Source organism: Chelonia mydas, chromosome 22 (assembly GCF_015237465.2).
Source record: "Chelonia mydas isolate rCheMyd1 chromosome 22, rCheMyd1.pri.v2, whole genome shotgun sequence".
Taxonomy (NCBI): domain Eukaryota; kingdom Metazoa; phylum Chordata; order Testudines; family Cheloniidae; genus Chelonia; species Chelonia mydas.
Genome location: NC_051262.2, coordinates 3,465,452 through 3,484,269, shown reverse-complemented (window position 1 = coordinate 3,484,269; position 18,818 = coordinate 3,465,452). Strand labels below are relative to the sequence as shown.

General features: G+C 43.6%; 1 protein-coding gene across 1 annotated transcript; it reads left to right on the top strand.

Annotated features, from left to right (window-relative positions):
* Positions 1–67: 67 nt before the first annotated feature.
* On the top strand, positions 68–18,428 carry CHEK1 (checkpoint kinase 1). The gene is given in 14 exon segments (XM_037882448.2): positions 68–296; positions 2,830–3,053; positions 5,939–6,003; positions 6,096–6,165; positions 7,118–7,254; positions 7,257–7,308; positions 8,649–8,762; positions 9,910–9,949; positions 9,951–10,003; positions 11,064–11,172; positions 14,810–14,987; positions 15,204–15,335; positions 15,564–15,665; positions 17,211–18,428. Coding segments are annotated over 14 exon segments (1,437 nt in total). The 5' UTR covers positions 68–231; the 3' UTR covers positions 17,307–18,428.
* The last annotated feature ends 390 nt before the right edge of the window (positions 18,429–18,818 follow it).

Below are 18,818 nucleotides of genomic sequence, written 5' to 3'. Positions count from 1 at the left end.
GCGGCTCCTGGGCCCCGCCCCTGCCCGGCGCCCGGCCCATGCCGCGCGCGGGGGGCGGGGCGCGGCGCTGGGCGGGAAAGTCGCGGCGGCTGAGGCGCGGGGCCGGCAGCAGGTGAGCGGCTCGGGCCGGGTCGCGTCACGTCCCCCCCGCCCGGCCCGCTGCCGAGCCCTGGGCCTGGCGGCTCCCCCGCAGACCCCGCTCTCTCCCGGCTGCAGGGCCCGCGGACCGCCATGGCCGTGCCCTTCGTGGAGGACTGGGACCTGGTGCAGACCCTGGGCGAGGGCGCCTACGGAGAGTGAGTACGGCGGGGCTTGGGCGCCCCGCCGCGAGCCTGGGCTCGCCCCGGCGGGCGGAGGCCGAGGGGCCCCGCGGGGGCGTGGCCGGCCCTGCACCGCCGCCGCTCGGCAGCCGGCCTGGCCGGAAAAGCTGCCCCAGAGCCGGGCGCGCCCCGGCAGCAGCTGGTCCAATGAAAGACATGGCCCCGCCCCGTCGCCCCATTGCCCCCATTGCCTGACCCCCCTCACCTCACCCCATTGCCCCCATTGCCCCGCCTCCATCGCCTGGCCCCCATCACCCCCATCGCCTCACCCCATTGCCTCCATCACCCCCATTGCCTGACCCCCCTCACCTCACCCCATTGCCCCTATTGCCCCGCCCTCATCACCCCCATTGCCCCGCCCCCATCACCTGACCCCATCACCCCCATCGCCTCACCCCATTGCCCTCATTTCCCTGCCCCCCTCGCCTTGCCCCCTGACCCCCATCACCCCGACCCCCCTCGCCTGGCCCCCCTCGCCTGATCCCCATCACCCTCACCCCCCTCGCTCTACCCCATCAACCCCATCACCTGGCCCCCATCGCCTGACCCCCCTCACCTCACCCCATTGCCCCCATTGCCCCGCCTCCATCGCCTCACCCCATTGCCCCTATTGCTCCGCCCCCATCACCTGGCCCCCGCCCCCATCACCCCCATTGCCCCGCCCCCATCACCTGACCCCATCACCCCCATCGCCTCACCCCATTGCCCTCATTTCCCTGCCCCCATCACCCCGACCCCCCTCGCCTGGCCCCCCTCGCCTGACCCCCATCACCCTCACCCCCCTTGCTCTACCCCATCAACCCCATCGCCTGGCCCGCATCGCCTGGCCCTCGTCGCCCCCACCTCATCGCCACAGCCCCATCGTCTCACCCCATCATCTCACCCCATCACCCACATCGCCTCAACCCCCCCCCCCCACTTGTCACTCCGATATGTACATCTGAAGGGGGGGTATAGTTGCCTTCTCCACCCCTGTGTTAGCCCCAGGGCCACTTCTGATCAATAAGGGCCTGCAAGGCTGCGGAAGGCAGATGCTTGCTGAAGCCGGTGTTGCTGGCACAGCAGTGCCAGGTTTCAGCGTAAGTGAGAGTTGACATTTTTATCTGACGTTAACTTGATGTCCAGATTTAACATATAACTGTCAGAAGGGAAAAAATGACTGAGCTGCAAGGGTTGTGCAGACCTTTATAGGTAGCATCTGCCAGAAATTACAACCAGTCTTCAGGACTTTTCCGAGTAATATCCAGGGTCCTGTCCCTGTTAGGAGTCTTGGAGGTAGAACTGACTTTCCAAACTATTTTGCTGTCAACAGTGGTAACCCACAGTTGTCTTTCACGTCAGGTCCATCACATCATGTCAACTTGTGCTTCCCTGTACAGAGAGGTGGTTTAACCAAAGGACTGGGAGCCCCTTTCTAGCTCTGGGCAAGTCACTTAATCTGCCTTTTTTTTGGTTGTGAAGTGCTTTGACTGTTTAATATTGTAGCAGTTTGGTGGTGGTGTTACTCTGTTAGGACATGTTCTGATGGTAAGGATACGTTCTCCTTCAACTTAACTCCCAAGACATCTTGTGACACACTGTATTATATTCTGATATTACCATTATATTCTATGTATGTACTGTATGTTGTATCCACCATGTACTGTGGCATACAATACGTTTATGATGCAACCTGAGTTAATTTATGTCACTACTAATCTTGTTTTCTCTTCCTTTTATATAAGTCGTAATTAGGGATATGCTGCAACTTCTTAAACAAATGTCAGAATTAATTTAAATATTATGACTTTTGTGATCATTGACAATTTCAAAACTAGCTTTATGTGGATATTTTTAAAGCTCAGGCATGACACTTTGGTGAAACTCATAGATGTAAGCAAATGCAACTCTATTGAACTCCGTATAGCTGCATCCATTTACACCAGAGCTGGAATTTCCTCCATATAATTTATGGAGACCACAAATTTCAAATGCTTATCAGAATTTTTACAACTTGAACAGCTGTAAGCCTTCTATGTGTCCAGGCATGTAATTAATTGTTTTGGAACATGGACATGTGGGTCTGTTGAGCCTGGTTTTTGGCACTTTTCATCTGTCAGGCTATTTTTAAACAACATATCGAGATGGGGGTATGTAAATTCAGACTGGGGGTGGACCTCACACTAACACCTGATCGATAGAGCTGCCCACGCTCCCTATGCTTTGACAGGGGGTAGGGTGAAACTCTTATGTAAATAAAGGATGGGGCATCCTAAGCTTCAGGCTAGACCACTACATATCTATATTGGGGATTTCTCTCTAGCACCCATCACCATAGTGTCTCAAGCCCTGGTCCTTAAAGATGTTAGGTGCCTAACTCCCATTGGTTTAAGTGGGAATTGGGTGCCTAACTTCCATTGAGTATATGGATCATAGTGTTAAACATGCAAACTAGCTGTGCATTCCAAGGTTCATAGTGCACTACCTGCTTCATCCCTTGTTACCTTGCTTTTCCCCTCCTTCTCTTCAGAGTTCAGCTTGCTGTGAACAGACGCACAGAAGAAGCTGTTGCAGTAAAAATAGTTGACATGAAACGTGCTGTGGACTGTCCAGAGAACATAAAAAAAGAGATCTGCATTAATAAGATGTTAAATCATGAGAACATTGTGAAGTTCTATGGACATCGTAGAGAAGGCAGTATTCAGTACCTCTTCCTCGAGTACTGCAGCGGGGGAGAGCTCTTTGACCGAATAGGTACGGAATTCTTGGGACAGCGGAGGGTCTGAGGGCAACTCCAGTGGTGGTTGCACAGACTCATTAGAACATCATAGTTGTCTTATAAGACCGGAGGGATTCCTTACTCTACTCTTCCAGTGCCACTGATCTTAGAGGGAAAGTGTCTAGGAGAGGCTGGCTTTGCGGGTGGCTGTCCTTCTACACATTGTGAGTCAGTGATTAAGCTATGGCTAGAAGTAGAGTTCCCATGTTTCAAACCTTTGCTTAGCTCACTATACCGCTTTGCTTCACTTTGCATGGTCCTAACAATTCAGAAATTCTACATATTTAATGCTATAGGTTAAATAAAAGTTAAGGGGAAAGACTGGTTCGAGAGCAAACATGATAAATGGGCTGGAAAATTTAATGCTTACAGACTTGCATTCCAGTGGTTAGCAGATTGAAAATCAATATGTAATATATTCCCCTTCCAGTGTACAGTTCTATTTAGTGCTAATGGGAGATGCATGCACCCTGAGAAGGTAGCCATTGAAATCTGCAGGAGTTTCTGCTCATGACTGTCTTTATGCTCACTATTGATAGCATAATCCTGGTAGAACTTCTGTTACAAGACTATTGACAGCCATCGTTTTTCACAAGTAAGGATAATTTAATTTAAACAAATAAAATAATTTGCTGTGAGGAGCTTGAGAAATCCAAGGAAGGAAGTTTTCCCAGGCCAATGCTTTCAATTTCTGCGGACTCTAAGCTTTCATTTAAAAAAAAATATATAAAAATCTAACTCTCATGGCTACAAAACTCATTTTCTGAACATGAGCCTTGGGGACTGAGGCAGTGGTATTTTTCAAAGTCTGTAGTCAGAGCACTGCTGCCTCTGCTGCTGTTTGCAGGTTTATCAAGCTGAAGCAGAGTAAAAACTGACTAGTTTTGTCATTTTTAACTGCTGCTATTCATACCCTAGGGTGCAGCTGCGAAGCTGAAAAGAAAGGTCAGTTTCACTCTGCTGCTGGTTGGCAAAACTCTGAGCAGTATGTAGGTAACAAATATTGGTATAGCTAAGGAGAACACAAAAGCATCATAAACATGAGAAGTGTTGGCAGCCACTCCTCATGTCAGCAAGGAAGTTGGGGAAGTGGAAGTGTGCCAGTGGGGGCTGGTTTCTCACTTGTGTGCCCTTGCACACTGGGATCCTCCAGCTTTCTTATACGGCTGTGGCTAGAAGACTTGATTCTGTGGCACTTAGATGAAACTTACCCTGAGGACAGTGTAAGAACAGACGTCTTATAGGAAAAGAGAGAAAATGGAATGAAGTCAGGAATTAAAGAAGGTATAATAAATGCAAAAGATCTAGGGAGTTACTTTATTTTTAAAAGCTATTAAATATCATAGTACACAACAGTTTTATTCCTTAAAATGGCAGGGGAAGTGGCAGCACAGCTATTGTTCACCGAGGCTGGTAGGCTTAGACCTTGGGCTAGCATGTGTTGGGCAAACTTTACAAGCCCTGGTCTGGTGTTCAGGCTCTTTCATCTTGCCAAAGTCCTCCAGAAAAATGAGGATAGTCAGACCAGGATATTTCTAATATAGATAACACTTTTTAAAAGAGAGTATTTTGATGTAATCTTTATACATCATAACGGAGCAGTGAAAGGCACAAAATCCTTAAAATTTTTTCTTTGCATTTGATTTTGTAAAAACCGCTTGCCTACAAGTCATGTGACACAGTTTTTAATCGCAAAGGGTAATAAATCTTTTAACCAATGTCTTCTGGATTTAATGTAATTGGGAAGATATTATATTTCAGAATCATTTAACTTCAGAGATTATGTGCTGTTTTAAGTGTGATTTAGAGAATGTTTATCAAGTAGAGAAGGAAAGCTGGAGTATTGGAGACTCAAATTGCACAGATCAAATAGATTAATCTATGCAACAAAAATCCTTTTGAAGCTTTTTAAAACAAAATGTTTGGGCCATAAGGTAGATATCTGTCTCTTGGAAGTTTTAATCAGTATTTCCAACCACAAAAGCAGTTTGGTACGTAAGATATATCTGCCATTTTTCTTTAATCTGTTTTTTTTCTGCCATTGGAATGTGAAACTGCTTCTGAAGTAGAGCTGTGCAAGGAACGTTCTGATACAAGTTTTAAACGGTACATATTGTGCAGTAGTAACGATCTGCAATAATATACAGGAATTTTCAGTTTTTATGTAGAGAAGCCTTTCTTCTAACATCATAAACTCCTGGTTCTTTTTCAGTGTGCATCTTAATATTAAACTAGCCTCATTTTATTAGCTTTTAAGTGGAGAAGCTGTTGGCATTACTGAAGAGGACTGGAGTAGAGCCCTGTTGGAACTATTCTTAATCTCGCTCCCAACCACTCTTGCTATTATGACAGCGGGTCTTGTGGGACCTGCGGGATCCTGGTCCCGCTGCAGGGCTTTACACTAGTCCCACCCAGGGCTCTAGACTGGAGTTTTGAGGGCAACGAATTTGCCCCTAGAAAGTGGAAAATAGACTACAGTGGGACTTACATATGGGCACAAGGGGTCTGTTGGTGTAGAGCAGTTTCCAGGATCTGGGCCCTAGTGTTTTGATGGTATAAGATTTAAAGAGAACCTTTAGCATTTTCCCCCATGGTGCTTTGGGAAGATACAAAAAAAAGTAGCATCTCAGTTTAGATTAAATAGATGCAGACTCTGCAGTGTACTCAATAACCTTTCATGACACTTTTGCATTGCCTGTAGTTACTGTTTCAAAGGCAGTGAAAAATAAGTGTTGTGCAGAGTATCCAGGAAACTTTGTAAAATAGTTACAAAAAACATAGTGTAGAGTCTCCGTTCCATAGTTTATTTATGATGGAAGAAAAGTGTTTTGGTATGTAGATGCTGAATTACTTTTTACAGAGCCTGATATAGGAATGCCTGAACCAGATGCACAGAAGTTTTTCCATCAGCTTATGGCTGGCGTGGTACGTGTTGTACTTTATGCATTTATTTCAAGCTCCTTTTTTTCCAGTTAATTAAACAGAACGGTATTAAAGCCTTTTATTTATTTGTTCAGGTATATCTTCACAGTATAGGAATAACTCACAGGGATATTAAGCCTGAGAATCTACTGCTAGATGAAAGAGGTAAGTATAAAAACCTTTGACTTCATATTCTCTTAAATTCTTGGTCATTGAGAATGTAGGGGAGAAAAGAAACACTATCACTCAGTGAGTCTGAAAATACTCCTGGAGCTTCTGTGGCATCCTGCTACATTAAGAATAACCAAATGCAGTAAGCAGATTTGTGCTGTCAGGGCTTGCATTCATTCCCTTATCCTGTATAAATAGACTAATCAGTGTATTCTAGAGCAAGTTATTCTGGGTCTCTGCACAGTGGCCTTTAAAGGAACACACTTGAATAAAACTTAAGTTTTGTTAAAGCTTGTTCTTACAAAATTTAAAGACCAATACAAATGTTTCCATGACTGCTGAACAAACTTTTATTTGAACTTTTGTAAAACGGTGTTCAGAACCAAAATATTACAGCATGGTACTAGTGCATGAGATCTGAAACAGACTAGTGAAATGGATTGATGTGTTTTTGTTAAAGCTGTGAGGAAAACCAAACACTAAATAATCGGGATATGGTGAAAAGTAATCTAGATTTTTAAAACTTTCAGTTTAATAATCAAAGGCAGTGTTAGTAATAAAAATGTATTTTTTAAATGGTTTCTAACATGACTGTTCTTAAAGGAGAGAATATCTCTTCACAAACTGTCTTAGAGGTTTTTCTGTACCCTGAATCTCTCTTTGAATCAAACTCATGTGCTCCTTGAATCAAAGTCAGGTTCAAACTTCATATCAATTGTATAAATGCCTATGATCAGAAATGAGAGAAAAGTCATAGGGGCCTGATTTTCACTTTTATTAAGGCCCCTTTATGCTGCACTGGCAATGTAAAGGGGACCTTTGAGTGTAAATGTGCTTATCTCTGGTTTTATCTAGCTTTAATGTAATATAATAGTCTTCTAGCCGAGAAGATGAAAATATCTTGTTACACAATATACTTAATGACTTTTTTCTTTTGTTTGCTTAGATAATCTCAAAATCTCTGACTTTGGTTTAGCGACTGTATTTAAACACAATGGTCGTGAGCGACTGTTAAACAAGATGTGTGGCACTCTCCCATATGTTGCCCCAGAACTGTTAAAGAGAAAAGAATTCCATGCAGAGGCCAGTTGAACGTTTGGTCATGTGGGATAGTACTTACTGCTATGTTGGCAGGAGGTAGGAGTTGGTCAATTTCTTCTCACTATTTTATAACATGGATATTTACTGCAGCTTCACAGTGATTTAGAATTGCAGTACAAATGCTCATAACCTACCTAGATTTAAAGAGTTGATCCCAAATCATGGAGGTGGTCTTGGTGGGGAAAGTAAATGGTGTATTTTAAATATTTTCTCAAACTTTCATATTGTGGTCAGCTTTTTTATAGATTCTCAGAGGGGTCATCTGCCATGGACCGTCTTGTTCTGTGGCAGCTCTAGTATATGGCATTTAGTATTTACCACTGTGGGCTGCATATGTAGCTCTCTTTTATTATATATGTATTATATGAGCTGCATCCACACAATATATATAGTACCTGTATAGCCCTGAGGATGTCACATGGGCTGCAGTTGTGTGCTGATTGGGCTGCAAGCAGGCAGCAGATTGAGAACCGCTGGTATATGTAAGGGAGGGAATGGTCCCTCTATTGTGGAGAACTTTTCTGGCTTATAAATTACCCTGGTGAAATGGGCTAGCAAAAGGATCTGAGTCCTCATTCCCGCTTCCTTTACCCAGAGGCCTGCCTGACCTCAAGGGCTCTCCTTCCATTTTCCTGTGTGGCAGAGTCCTTGTAACCCCGATAAGGCTGGGTCCAGGATTTCTGGGGGGCTTGGCTCCCAACCTTGTCGTGGTCACTTAGGGCAGGGGCTAGGGTGCCCCAATGCCGGGGTGCTCTCTCCACACTGGATGCTTCCCTGACCCACTGATCATTATATATAGTTCAAAGCAAATACGGTTTATTAAACCGCTTTTTTGACAAGGGATGTAGAAATATCCAGTCATGATGTTGAGCAGGGAGCTCCTCTCACCACTGCAAGGAGACAGTCAGTGTTGTAGTGATCCTTCTGAAGGCATTAGCCAGAACCTTGCCATGCTTTGCTAATGCACGTTGTACAGGATTAGTGCTGTTAGCCAAGTGTACCTCCTCACTAACCTTGCTGTTAGAGAAGAATTTACCAAGGTTTGGTGGTGTTCAGAGGTTCTCTGTTCACTGTAGAGCCACTGACTCACCAGTTTATGAGGTCAGGATATTTTCTGAACAGATGATGTCATTACATATGTAACTAGTTTGGAGCAATGCGATGACTTTTAGATTTAACCTGGCACTTCTATAACTTGTAACCACAATCAGGAAGGACCATTTTTTTCCCCTTTTCTACACATTGAAATCCATTTAGTTTCATGGCAGTGCTCTTTACATGTCTTTCACTCTTTCCTCAGCCATCCTAAATTTTTAATCCTTAAACTTGTGTTCAGAGGCATAAAAATGATTTGGTAGCTGGCTTTTTACTTGCAGAATTGCCATGGGACCAGCCTAGCGACAGTTGTCAGGAATACTGTGACTGGAAGGAAAAGAAAACATACCTTCCACCTTGGAAGAAGATTGATTCTGCAGCCATTAGGTAGAGTTGTCAGTGGAATGGCTGGCTGATTTTTATGTATATGAGTAGGACAGTGATGTGTCTAGGGGAATAAAGTGCTGGAGTTATGCATGTCTGTGTTCAAAGATCAAACTGTCTAAAGGCTGGATTCTACCATGGACTCACGATGTCACATGATCTGTCACTTGTAAAATACCTTTAGGGAGCTACCTGAAAATGGGGGTGGGGGGAAGGTGGGTGTTCTTAAGCAAGACTGGTGGGAGACATCTGGTTGACATAGCAGCGATGGCAACAGGAAGAGACTATTCAGACAGACTTCTAAAGATATGGGGCCTGCCTCCTCATTGCTTGTGCAGTCACTTAGCTGTGCAAAGCACATGCAAAGATCTGTCATTCTGATCTGGTACTATTTCACTCCTACTTTGCACAGCTGTAATGACTTCACAAGCTAGTAAAGAATTGGGGCCTGAGATCTGTTAGATGGGAAATTATTTCCCAAGGGAACGGGCAGAAGTCCTGTTGATGAAGATGTGTACAACTAGGCTATGTTTTATTATTTTTGAGTAATGAGCTTAAGGACACTTGGTAGGTCTGAGCCGATTAAATTTAACCCCCACCCCGGGCTCTTTGGTCACTACATTTCTTCCTGACCCTGGAAAGTCTGAGGGCTGAAGTGTTGCTAATATTTCTCTCTTTGCTGAGTGACCTAAAACCCAGGGTACTAGATTTGTTTGGTGTACTCTCCTACGCTGTTCTTGCCCAAGATGATTCTTGTAAGTAAACAGGCCTATAGAAATCTGCTAGAAAGCCTTCACGAAGGTGGATCTGAGATCAGCTATAGCAAGTTTCTTATTTCAAAGGCTCTGTACACTGGCTGCAGCCCATGTGGAACACGGTGGACTTTGGTACACAGTCACAAATCTATACAAAACTTGGGTCTTATTTTAGGCCTCCCAGCTATGAGTTTTCCTTAACTTGGTGTTAATTTATGAGTGATCAAAATGTTGATTTGATCTGGTTGGGATTGATAAACTCTAGGATTTGGGGATGGAATTGAAGTATCATTTTGAAATGTAATGACCTGTGGAAAACATGATATATAGAGATCTAGGAATCACGATATATGGCAGTTAATTCATTGTTGTTTCTTCTATGAATGTAATGTTTCTCTCTAAGCTTTGCTCCACAAAATACTAACTGAGAGCCCCACGGCAAGGTTCCATTGCAGACATTAAAAAGGACGATGGGTACAACAAACCTATGAAAAAAGGTAAATGCCGTTAAGTGCTTTGTACAACATAGACAAATAGCTGAAGTAAAGGTTGAGAGCATATGTTGGGGTAAAATCCTTGGAACGCTATAGTTAGCAGAAACTACTCTAAAGGCAAGAAATTCAGAGTTAAGGTTAGACTTACAAGAAACTCAAACAACTTAAATCCTGGAAATTCACAGTTGAAGTGTGCAGACTACCTTAATTCATCCTCTGGATATGTGTCTCCTTCCCAACTTCACTCACAGAGCAGGGAAGTATCAAAAAGTGAAGTACACTGCAGGGTATTGGTTTTAAGACTTTCATATGTATGTTTGATATCAAGTGTGATATTTTTGTTACCTCATTAACCTTGGGTCTTCTCATATAAGTGCTAAAATGTCGTCATCTGGCCTGGGAGACTTACATATGTGGGCATGTTAGCTCTGTCTCATGATGCTCTTATACTGGTTGTCACACAATATCATAGGAGACGGTGCTGAGTGCTATCAGCACCCATGGAAGGGGTCTGCTCTTAACGAAGAGTGGGGGAACGGTTGTCTTCAGGATGAGATCTTGGGAATTTGCAAAGCAATTTTTTCCCTGTGGACACAACCATAAAGAAAGAAGGATCAGCACAATCAGCATAGGCTTAAGGCATTATAGTTCCTGTCTTTTCTAGTGAGATGTTACTGTTTTGGATGAAAAAAATAGTTATAATTTCTCATTTTTTCTCACGGTATTCCTATAGGGGCAGGATTTTTCTGCCCCTTAACTGATGTTTTTGAAAATGATAATGTATTAAGGATTTTTACCCTTGTGGCTATGCTAGTTATTCAGCTATTGAGATTGCTGTTCAGTGATGTTTGCCATCATAGTTTCAAACATTGCAGGTACTGGAACACAAATGGAAAAAATAAACAAAGACAGTGATCTGTGTGACAATTCAAAGACCAACCTATGCAAGAGCTATGTATTTTTAATGGGGGAGCTCAGCCTAATTCCAAATGCTTTAAACCCCTGGTGACCCTTAGGATGACTTTTCTGACCCCTGATTGTGTGATATATCTTCTTCTTTTAGGTGTAAAGCGGGCTCGTGTCTCCTCAGGGGGCCTTTCAGACTCACCAGGTGGCTTTTCTAAGCACATTCGGTCTGATATGGACTTTTCGCCGATGAAAAGTGCACACAGGTCAGAATGCTATATGCTTGTGTTTTTTGTTGTTTTCAGTGTCTAATACACAACGGACTCCAGCCTGATATCACCTTTTGTTTCTAGATGCCTGTTTTTTACACCACAGTGCTATTCAGATGGGGATATGCATAATTACATTCTTCTCTGCTACATGTGATTCAGGGTTCCCTCCCCGCCATACCTTAAAAGATGATTATAGCCTCACTTTCTAACCCCACACACTTCTTTACTTGAAAGCCTTTACTTGAAAACCTATAGCTTAGTTAAGCTGGCTTCAGAATTACACCCTTCCTGTTGTATTTTATCCAAATTTCCCTCTTATGTGAAAACAGGGTTGTAATCTGACAGCTCTTCTCCCATACTCTGTATTCATAGATTCAAACGCCAGAAGGGCCTTTGTCTAATCTCCCGTATACCACAGCACATAGAACTTCCCCCAAATTCCTAGAGTAGATTAAAACATCATGGGGAGGGGGATCCTTAATAGTTTCCACCCGATGAATGTTCCATGAATTAGCGCAAACATACTCCGTATTCAGATCTGTCCACACCCATTAAGACTGTGGAGGTGGCTAAACCTTGTAAAGTTGGTCTTTTAATATAAGTTCTATAACGCAAATTACTGTTGTTTTAAATATATATGTGTATGTAGTCCAGCAGTTCCCGAACTGTGGGCTATCAGCAGATGGGGTCGTGGGTCCCACAGGCCAGATAGAGCCTGTGAGATTATGCCGTCTGACCACAGATGTATCCAGACGGTGCCAGTATGGTGTGTATGAGGTCATGTTGTGTGGAGGCCACCATTTTGTAGATCAAAACGACATTTGTGGAGCAGGCCCGGACACATTGGCCATGCGGATGGCAGTTTGGCCATTTGCACCATCCAGCTGTGCAAGCATCCAGCTGAGGGACTTGAATCTAGAAGATCCTTATCTGTGGGCAGCAGCCTTATCAACAAAACGTCCTCTCTGCATGAGCTAGTAGGATCCTGTGCTAGCCTCTTCTGAGATGAGAATTTGCAATGGCTTATAAGCGCCTTAAGGGCCCATATCATTTTTGAGTACCCTGTTGACACTCAGTAAAGATTCATTGTAAGTCCCTGTCTCTGTGCTGCCCTACTATCACCACACAGGGCTTTCTTCCATCCTGGGCTCATTTGCTTAACAGTGACTTCCTCTTTCTGATTTGTGATAAGACACAGTGGACTCATTTTTACAGAGCATCTGCTTCAACCTCCAGCAGTGAGTCAAGTGATGCAGTAATGAACGAAAAACAAGAGTTCAAGAAATGTACTTGCAAATATGATGAGGTTTGCTTTGATCATGGCTTCACCAGTGTTTTGGTCAAGAACGAAGAAAGGCTAAATGTCTGCTATGTCACACAGTGTTATTAAGTGGAAGCATGATCCCTAATAAACCTAAACAATGCTTGGAAACATTTTGCAAAGAACACAGGGAAAACCAAGGTCATTTTTCCAGTGCTGGAAAAAAAGAACTTTCACATCAATCATTGCTATTCAGGGGAGTCAAGTCCCATATCTGACCAAGCTCAAAAGTCATCATTTGAAGTTAGTGACCGCACTGCACAGGCCAGGAAACCTCACAATTGGAGAGACTTTGATTTTGCCAGCTGCAGTCAATATGGTGAATATAATGTGTGGGGAAACTGAGGCCATGTCTTCACTAGCACTTATGTTGGCAAAATTTTGGTGTTGAGGGGTGTGAAAAAAACACAGCCCTGAACGACATAAGTTTTGCTGGCGTAAGCGCTCGTGTGCACAATGCTGTGGGCAGGAGACACTCTCCCACCAACATAGCTACTGCCGCTCATAGATCGAGTTTTATTATGTCGACAGTAGAGTTCCCTCCTGTCGGCATAACATGGCTACGGGAGCGATCTTACAGCAACACAGCTGTAGTACAACTGTGCTGCTGTAAGCTTGTAAGTGTAGACATGGCCTGAGGCAAACTCAAAGCCATCTCACTCTCCAACAACATAGTGAAGCAAAGGATTGAAGCATTAGCAGCAGATAAGGAAAACATGTTAGTGGAGCGTCTGAAAAACACAGCTGCTTTTGCTCTGCAAGTTGATGAGAGCACTGAAGGTTGTGATGCACGTGTCTTGGCTTTTGTGAAATACACATGGGAGGCTGTGGTTCTCGAAGACGTTCTGTTCTTTCTCTCGGACACGACACAGCACAAGGAATGTTCAATGTGCTACGTGGCTACATGCAAGACAAAATGTACTGTGATATCACAATGGTGAGTTTTTGCACAGATGGAGCGTTGTCTGACAGGCCACAAAGCAGGTCTGTGTACCAATGTAAAGGAAGTTGCTCAGTCTCCTGTGTGGACTCACTGCATGATTCACAGAGAGCAGCTGGCATCTAAAGGTCTGTGTCCAGAGCTAGGTGACATTTTGCAGCAGGTCTCATCTATTGTGATCTACATCAAGACCCAGCCTCTCTGTGCACATCTATTCGCAAAACTGCGAAGAAATCTGATCATGATGTGTTGGTCCACACTGAAGCTCGTTGGCACTTGAGAATAAAAGTACTAGAACAATTCTGTTAACTGAGATGAGTTGCATGATTTGCACGCCTATGTAATGGTCTGCGAAAAGTGAATTCATTGTTTTTTTTCCTTTGTGGCTAAAGGGAAGATGTGCCTTCTTGCCTATGTCACAGACATATTTGGGAATCTGAATGAACTGAATACAGATCTGCAAGGAAAGAACACCCATGTTCTTCAGCTGAGTGATTGAATCACAGGATTCATTCATGAAGAAAATTGTTTTCTGGAAGAATAATCTATAAAAGACTAACTATGAATCCTTTCTGAAGCTTTGCAAATTCCTGGCTGGCCAGCTATTCAGCCTCCAGTGCAGGTGATGGCTGAGCATCTTAGTTGGCTGGAGGAATAGTTTCCATCCTTTTTCCCTGACTTGGACATGACAAAGTATGATTGGGTGCAAAACCCCTTTCAGTGCAAGCCTGATGCCATGGATTTGCCAGCAACTGAAATCGAACAGGTCATCAAAATTTCCTGCAGTCGATTCTTGCAAGGAACCTTCTTGCTCAACTTTGCTTATGCTCAGATAAATTTGTTAGTCTCTAAGGTGCCACAAGTACTTCTTTTCTTTTTGCGAATACAGACTAACATGGCTGCTACTCTGAAACCTGCCAGAGTTGTGGTTCATTGTCCAGAATGAATATCCTGCACTCTCAACACTTGCCTTGAAGTTGATGGTGCCATTCACAAGCACATATTAGTGCGAAGTTGTATTCAGCACACTTGTGTCCATCAAGTCTCTGCAATATTGAGCCACTGTTGGTGTCATGTCAGAGATTAGATGTGCAATTTCTACCATGCCACCAGACTTTGAGGAGGTGTCACAACATGCAAGCCCATGTATCACACGAGAGCACTAAATAGGATACTTAATGTGTAAATTCTTTGGATTCCTTGGTTGCTATATTGTTGTCTGGGGTCACAGAAAACAGTCTCAAAATTGTGGTCACTCAGGCAAAAAGTTTGGGAACCCGTGGTGTAGTCTGTAAAAGTCAGCAGAGAAATGTAACATTACTATGATGCACTTTATTATTAACATAACTAATTGTGTTTTCATGTTTCAGTGAGGAAAAAGTGAGCTACTCCACTTCTCAGCCAGAACCTCGCACTGGCATTTCCTTGTGGGACAGCAGTCCAACCAATATCAACAAACTAGTGCAAGGGATCAGCTTCTCCCAGCCAGCATGCCCTGAGCACATGCTAGTTAACAGTCAGTTACTTGGCACCCCAGGCTCATCACAGGTAATATTTGGAAATGCTATATTCATTCATCTTTGTTCACAGCAGCTTGGCAATTTGTTCTTTGGCTGCTAGACTGAAAAGATGCAGTTTGCACCAATTCAGATACATTATCCTAATTTTAAAGCCAAGTAAATTGGGTGGGGGGGAGGTGGTATCCAAACGTTCAGCCCCGAAAAGTAGTTGGTTATCTGTGGAATCCACATCTCTAATCTGCAGAACCCATGGCAACGCTTGGTGAAGAGGATGACCCGTTTCTTTACAAAGCTGGATGCTGACCGCTCCTATAATAGTTTGAAGGAGGTTTGTGAGAAGATGGGCTATGTCTGGAAGAAAAGCTGCACAAACCAGGTACAGTCCATGGAATTAAACAAATTAATGCTTCTGATTCCATTTGGCAAATCTATTAAAATATCTTTTAGTCAGATGTAGCATTTTCTGAACCAACACAAGACCTGTAAATGAGATCTCTAGTCAGTCAGACTCCCTTAGTGTAGTTTCTAGTATACTGTGAATATAGTGCTAGGAGCATGTGAAATCTGCCCTTCTCATAAAAATGTTCTCCCATTTGCCTTCAAGGTCACCATATCAACTACTGACAGAAGGAATAATAAACTGATTTTCAAGGTGAACCTGGTAGAAATGGAGGACAAGATTTTGGTGGATTTCCGCCTGTCTAAGGTATGCAAAATAAGCCAACAGACTTTAGCATTAGAGAGAGGGGTGGGTGTTAGAAGCAAACTGGACCAGCTTCCATATGATAAAGCTACATGTGCAAGTGGGTTAAGATGACAAGCCTGGGGAGAAGGGGTTTTTGCATGGGCATATTGTGTCTAACTGAAGAGAGAACCTACAAAATGGGAGCTGGAAACGTTACTTTTTCACTGGTGCCTGAAACAAGGGCTGTGGTACTGAATGCCCCATGCAGTGCAAAAGCTATTAACTCTCACTGTCTGGAAATCCCTCCTTCCAGTTAATAAGTGTGGAGAGCTAGTGAGAGAGCAAGCTCCTGGAGTGCCCAAATACTATGGGAGAAGAAATTGTAATTATCTAAAGCATAATGACTTCTAGGCACTGGGGGAGCACGCTGGGCTAGCCTGATCCTGCTTTCGTGGAAAATCAGTGGGGAAAATAGAGTTATGAACTCCAGTGGAAGCAGGATCAAGCCCTTAAAGGTGTAGTTAGCCATATTCTATCTCCCCATTCAGCTCTGCCAATACCTACTGTAGTGGGGAAGAAAGCATGCCCACACTCAGACAGCCTCTCTTGGAGTTCGGCAGCCACTAGCTGGACTGTCTGCCAACACTGCAACTGTATTATGGCTGTTGGTGTGCATGGGATTCCCTGTATCTTGTCCCTAGCGTAGTATGCAGGGGTTGCCATAAATTTGGCCCACAGTATCAAGCTAAGAGAGATCTGAATGTGATGGATCATAATAGCTTTCTGGGAAAAGGTTAAGCATTCTGTCTTGAGCGCAGGGGACTGGACTAGATGACCTCTTGAGGTAGTTCCAGTTCTACACATCTGTGATTCTGTGAAACAGGGGCCTAACCTAATATTAAAGGTGCTCTTCATATCTAGGCAGATGGTGCAGAATAGTCTGCTGCAGGTGAGACAGAGAACTCCAGCTTCTGCCTCTGCCAGTGACAATTAACAGTAATAGGTTGATTTGCTTGCTGTGTTAAAGATCCCTGATAGTTTTGTTTCTATAGAAAACACTTGTCAATGTATTTGGAGGGAGAGTCTATAATAAATGTGTGCATGAAAAATACGTCTCTGAAATGGATTAGGTCATGATCGGGCCAAGCTGTTAAGAGCATAATAGTAGAGATGGGGACTCTTCTTGCCATGTCATATATTTCCCTTCTTGAAAGATAAATAAAATTAAAATATTTTTAAGACTTAAACGTGGGTTCAGGGGAATTTCTGCTGCACCCTAAGTGGAGAAAATCCACAACTACTGTCTCAAAGGGGCAAATGGAAGAGACACTTTTGTAAAAGGTTATAAAAGTAATACCATGCATATAACGATAGAGGAGGTGGCAGCGTTTCTTGAGAACTAATTATAAACAATGAATACAAAACTTGTGAAGGAAAAAATAAAATCTCTAGAATAGGTCCCAGTGTCCCTCAGATAGGCAGGCGTTACAGCGTTCCCATTCCTTTCTTGTCTGTCTATTTGCACATGCGTGCAGTCCCCAAAATAGTTTTGTTTTTATTACCTAGGGTGATGGGTTGGAGTTCAAGAGGCACTTCCTGAAGATTAAGGGGAAACTGAATGATATTGTCAGCACCCAGAAAGTGTGGCTTCCCGCCACGTGATCCAGCTGCCGTTGGGAGGTGGAGTGAATTGGATGCTGCTACACTGATCTAATTTTTTTTATTCCGCATCAACAAATACTTGTGGGTGCCAGTATCTGAGAGTCACTTGCGATGGAAACCCATTTGTTTAGGGATCTGTCTTGACACCAGGACATTTCCTCAGAGGACAGACTTAGTAAATACATGTCCAGATGAATTTGGGATAGTGATCATGAAAGTGTTCCTGACTGTAGTAAGTTAGCTGGTGGCATGCCTTCCTATTGCTAGCTACTGGCATGAGGTTTTTTTTCTTCTGCTCAGTCAGAAAACCCTGTCATTGGGATGCTTTGTGCTTCTGTGGGAGCCAACCTGACTGTTCCACTGATTTACGGAGCGTATGCGTCCTGCCCCAAGGTTGTTGCAGCCACTGACTGATGCAGACTTAGGGTTGGTGTGGGGGGGGGGGAGAGCCTATACCTAATAAAAAATTGTTTCAGCCCCCGTACTGCATTGCTGTATCTTCTGATTTTAAATCTATTTGAGCTATAACTTGTCTGTTACCCTTCATTTAAAATTTGATGACATGGGTGCAGAGGCTTAGAGACAATGTGGGTCTTAGTCATGTAATTTTGTTAAATTTATTATATCTTTTGGCCTTTCCTTTTATTAAGTAAAGTGGTTGGGGTCCAAAGCACTAGTTCTAGTGTGTTCACCTATAGTTTTACACATTGCAGGCTAAGAGGTCTGCAGCAGAATAGATACTGTATTAACATTTTATGTACCATTTATCTTGTTCTTAACTATCTTTTCCCCTTGTTCAGCGTTTTGCAGTTTTCCCTACATTGGAAGGTAAAGTCAAACCTATTATATACAACAGCTTATATTGGGAATTTGCTGGAGGGTAGCAGGGCCCCATGGAAATAAGAAATGCCCCTTTCTCTTACCCTTTCTTGGTACCTAAAATTCAGACTTAGTTGGACAGTTATTTCTTTTAATGGTAACATAGTTATTTGTATTAACAAGGACGACTTGCTTCTGACCAGTCACAGTCAAATGTACAATGATGGGAAGATAAACATGATCTGTGTAAACTTTTGTAAATTTTACAAAATAAAGTATAATCTCAATTTGAAAGAAAGCAAATGGCTCTGCCCCAGGGTGTTCTGAACAGAATTTCATTTCAGAAAAGTTTGCCCCTTCTAGGGATCTCAACTTATTAACAAAGCAAAGGATCCAGACAAGCCGGTGGTCTCATTCCCACAACACCACCTCCCAGCATCTAGGAGTGCCCCCTTTCTGTTCTATTTCAGTAGGAAGGTAGGGAGTCTTTTCATGGCTTCCACATTGGGCAGGGAGGGGGTTCCAGTTTTGGCTCAGCATTCAGCTTCCTGCTATGCCTCTGAGTCCTTCAATCAGTCAGGCTTGCTTCTCCAGCAGGCCTGGCAGTATAGGAGCAGTTCAAAGCTCACTCCCATAATGACTGAAGTCAGGTATGACACTGCCAGTTTTCAAGCAGTGGTTTAGCAACACGTT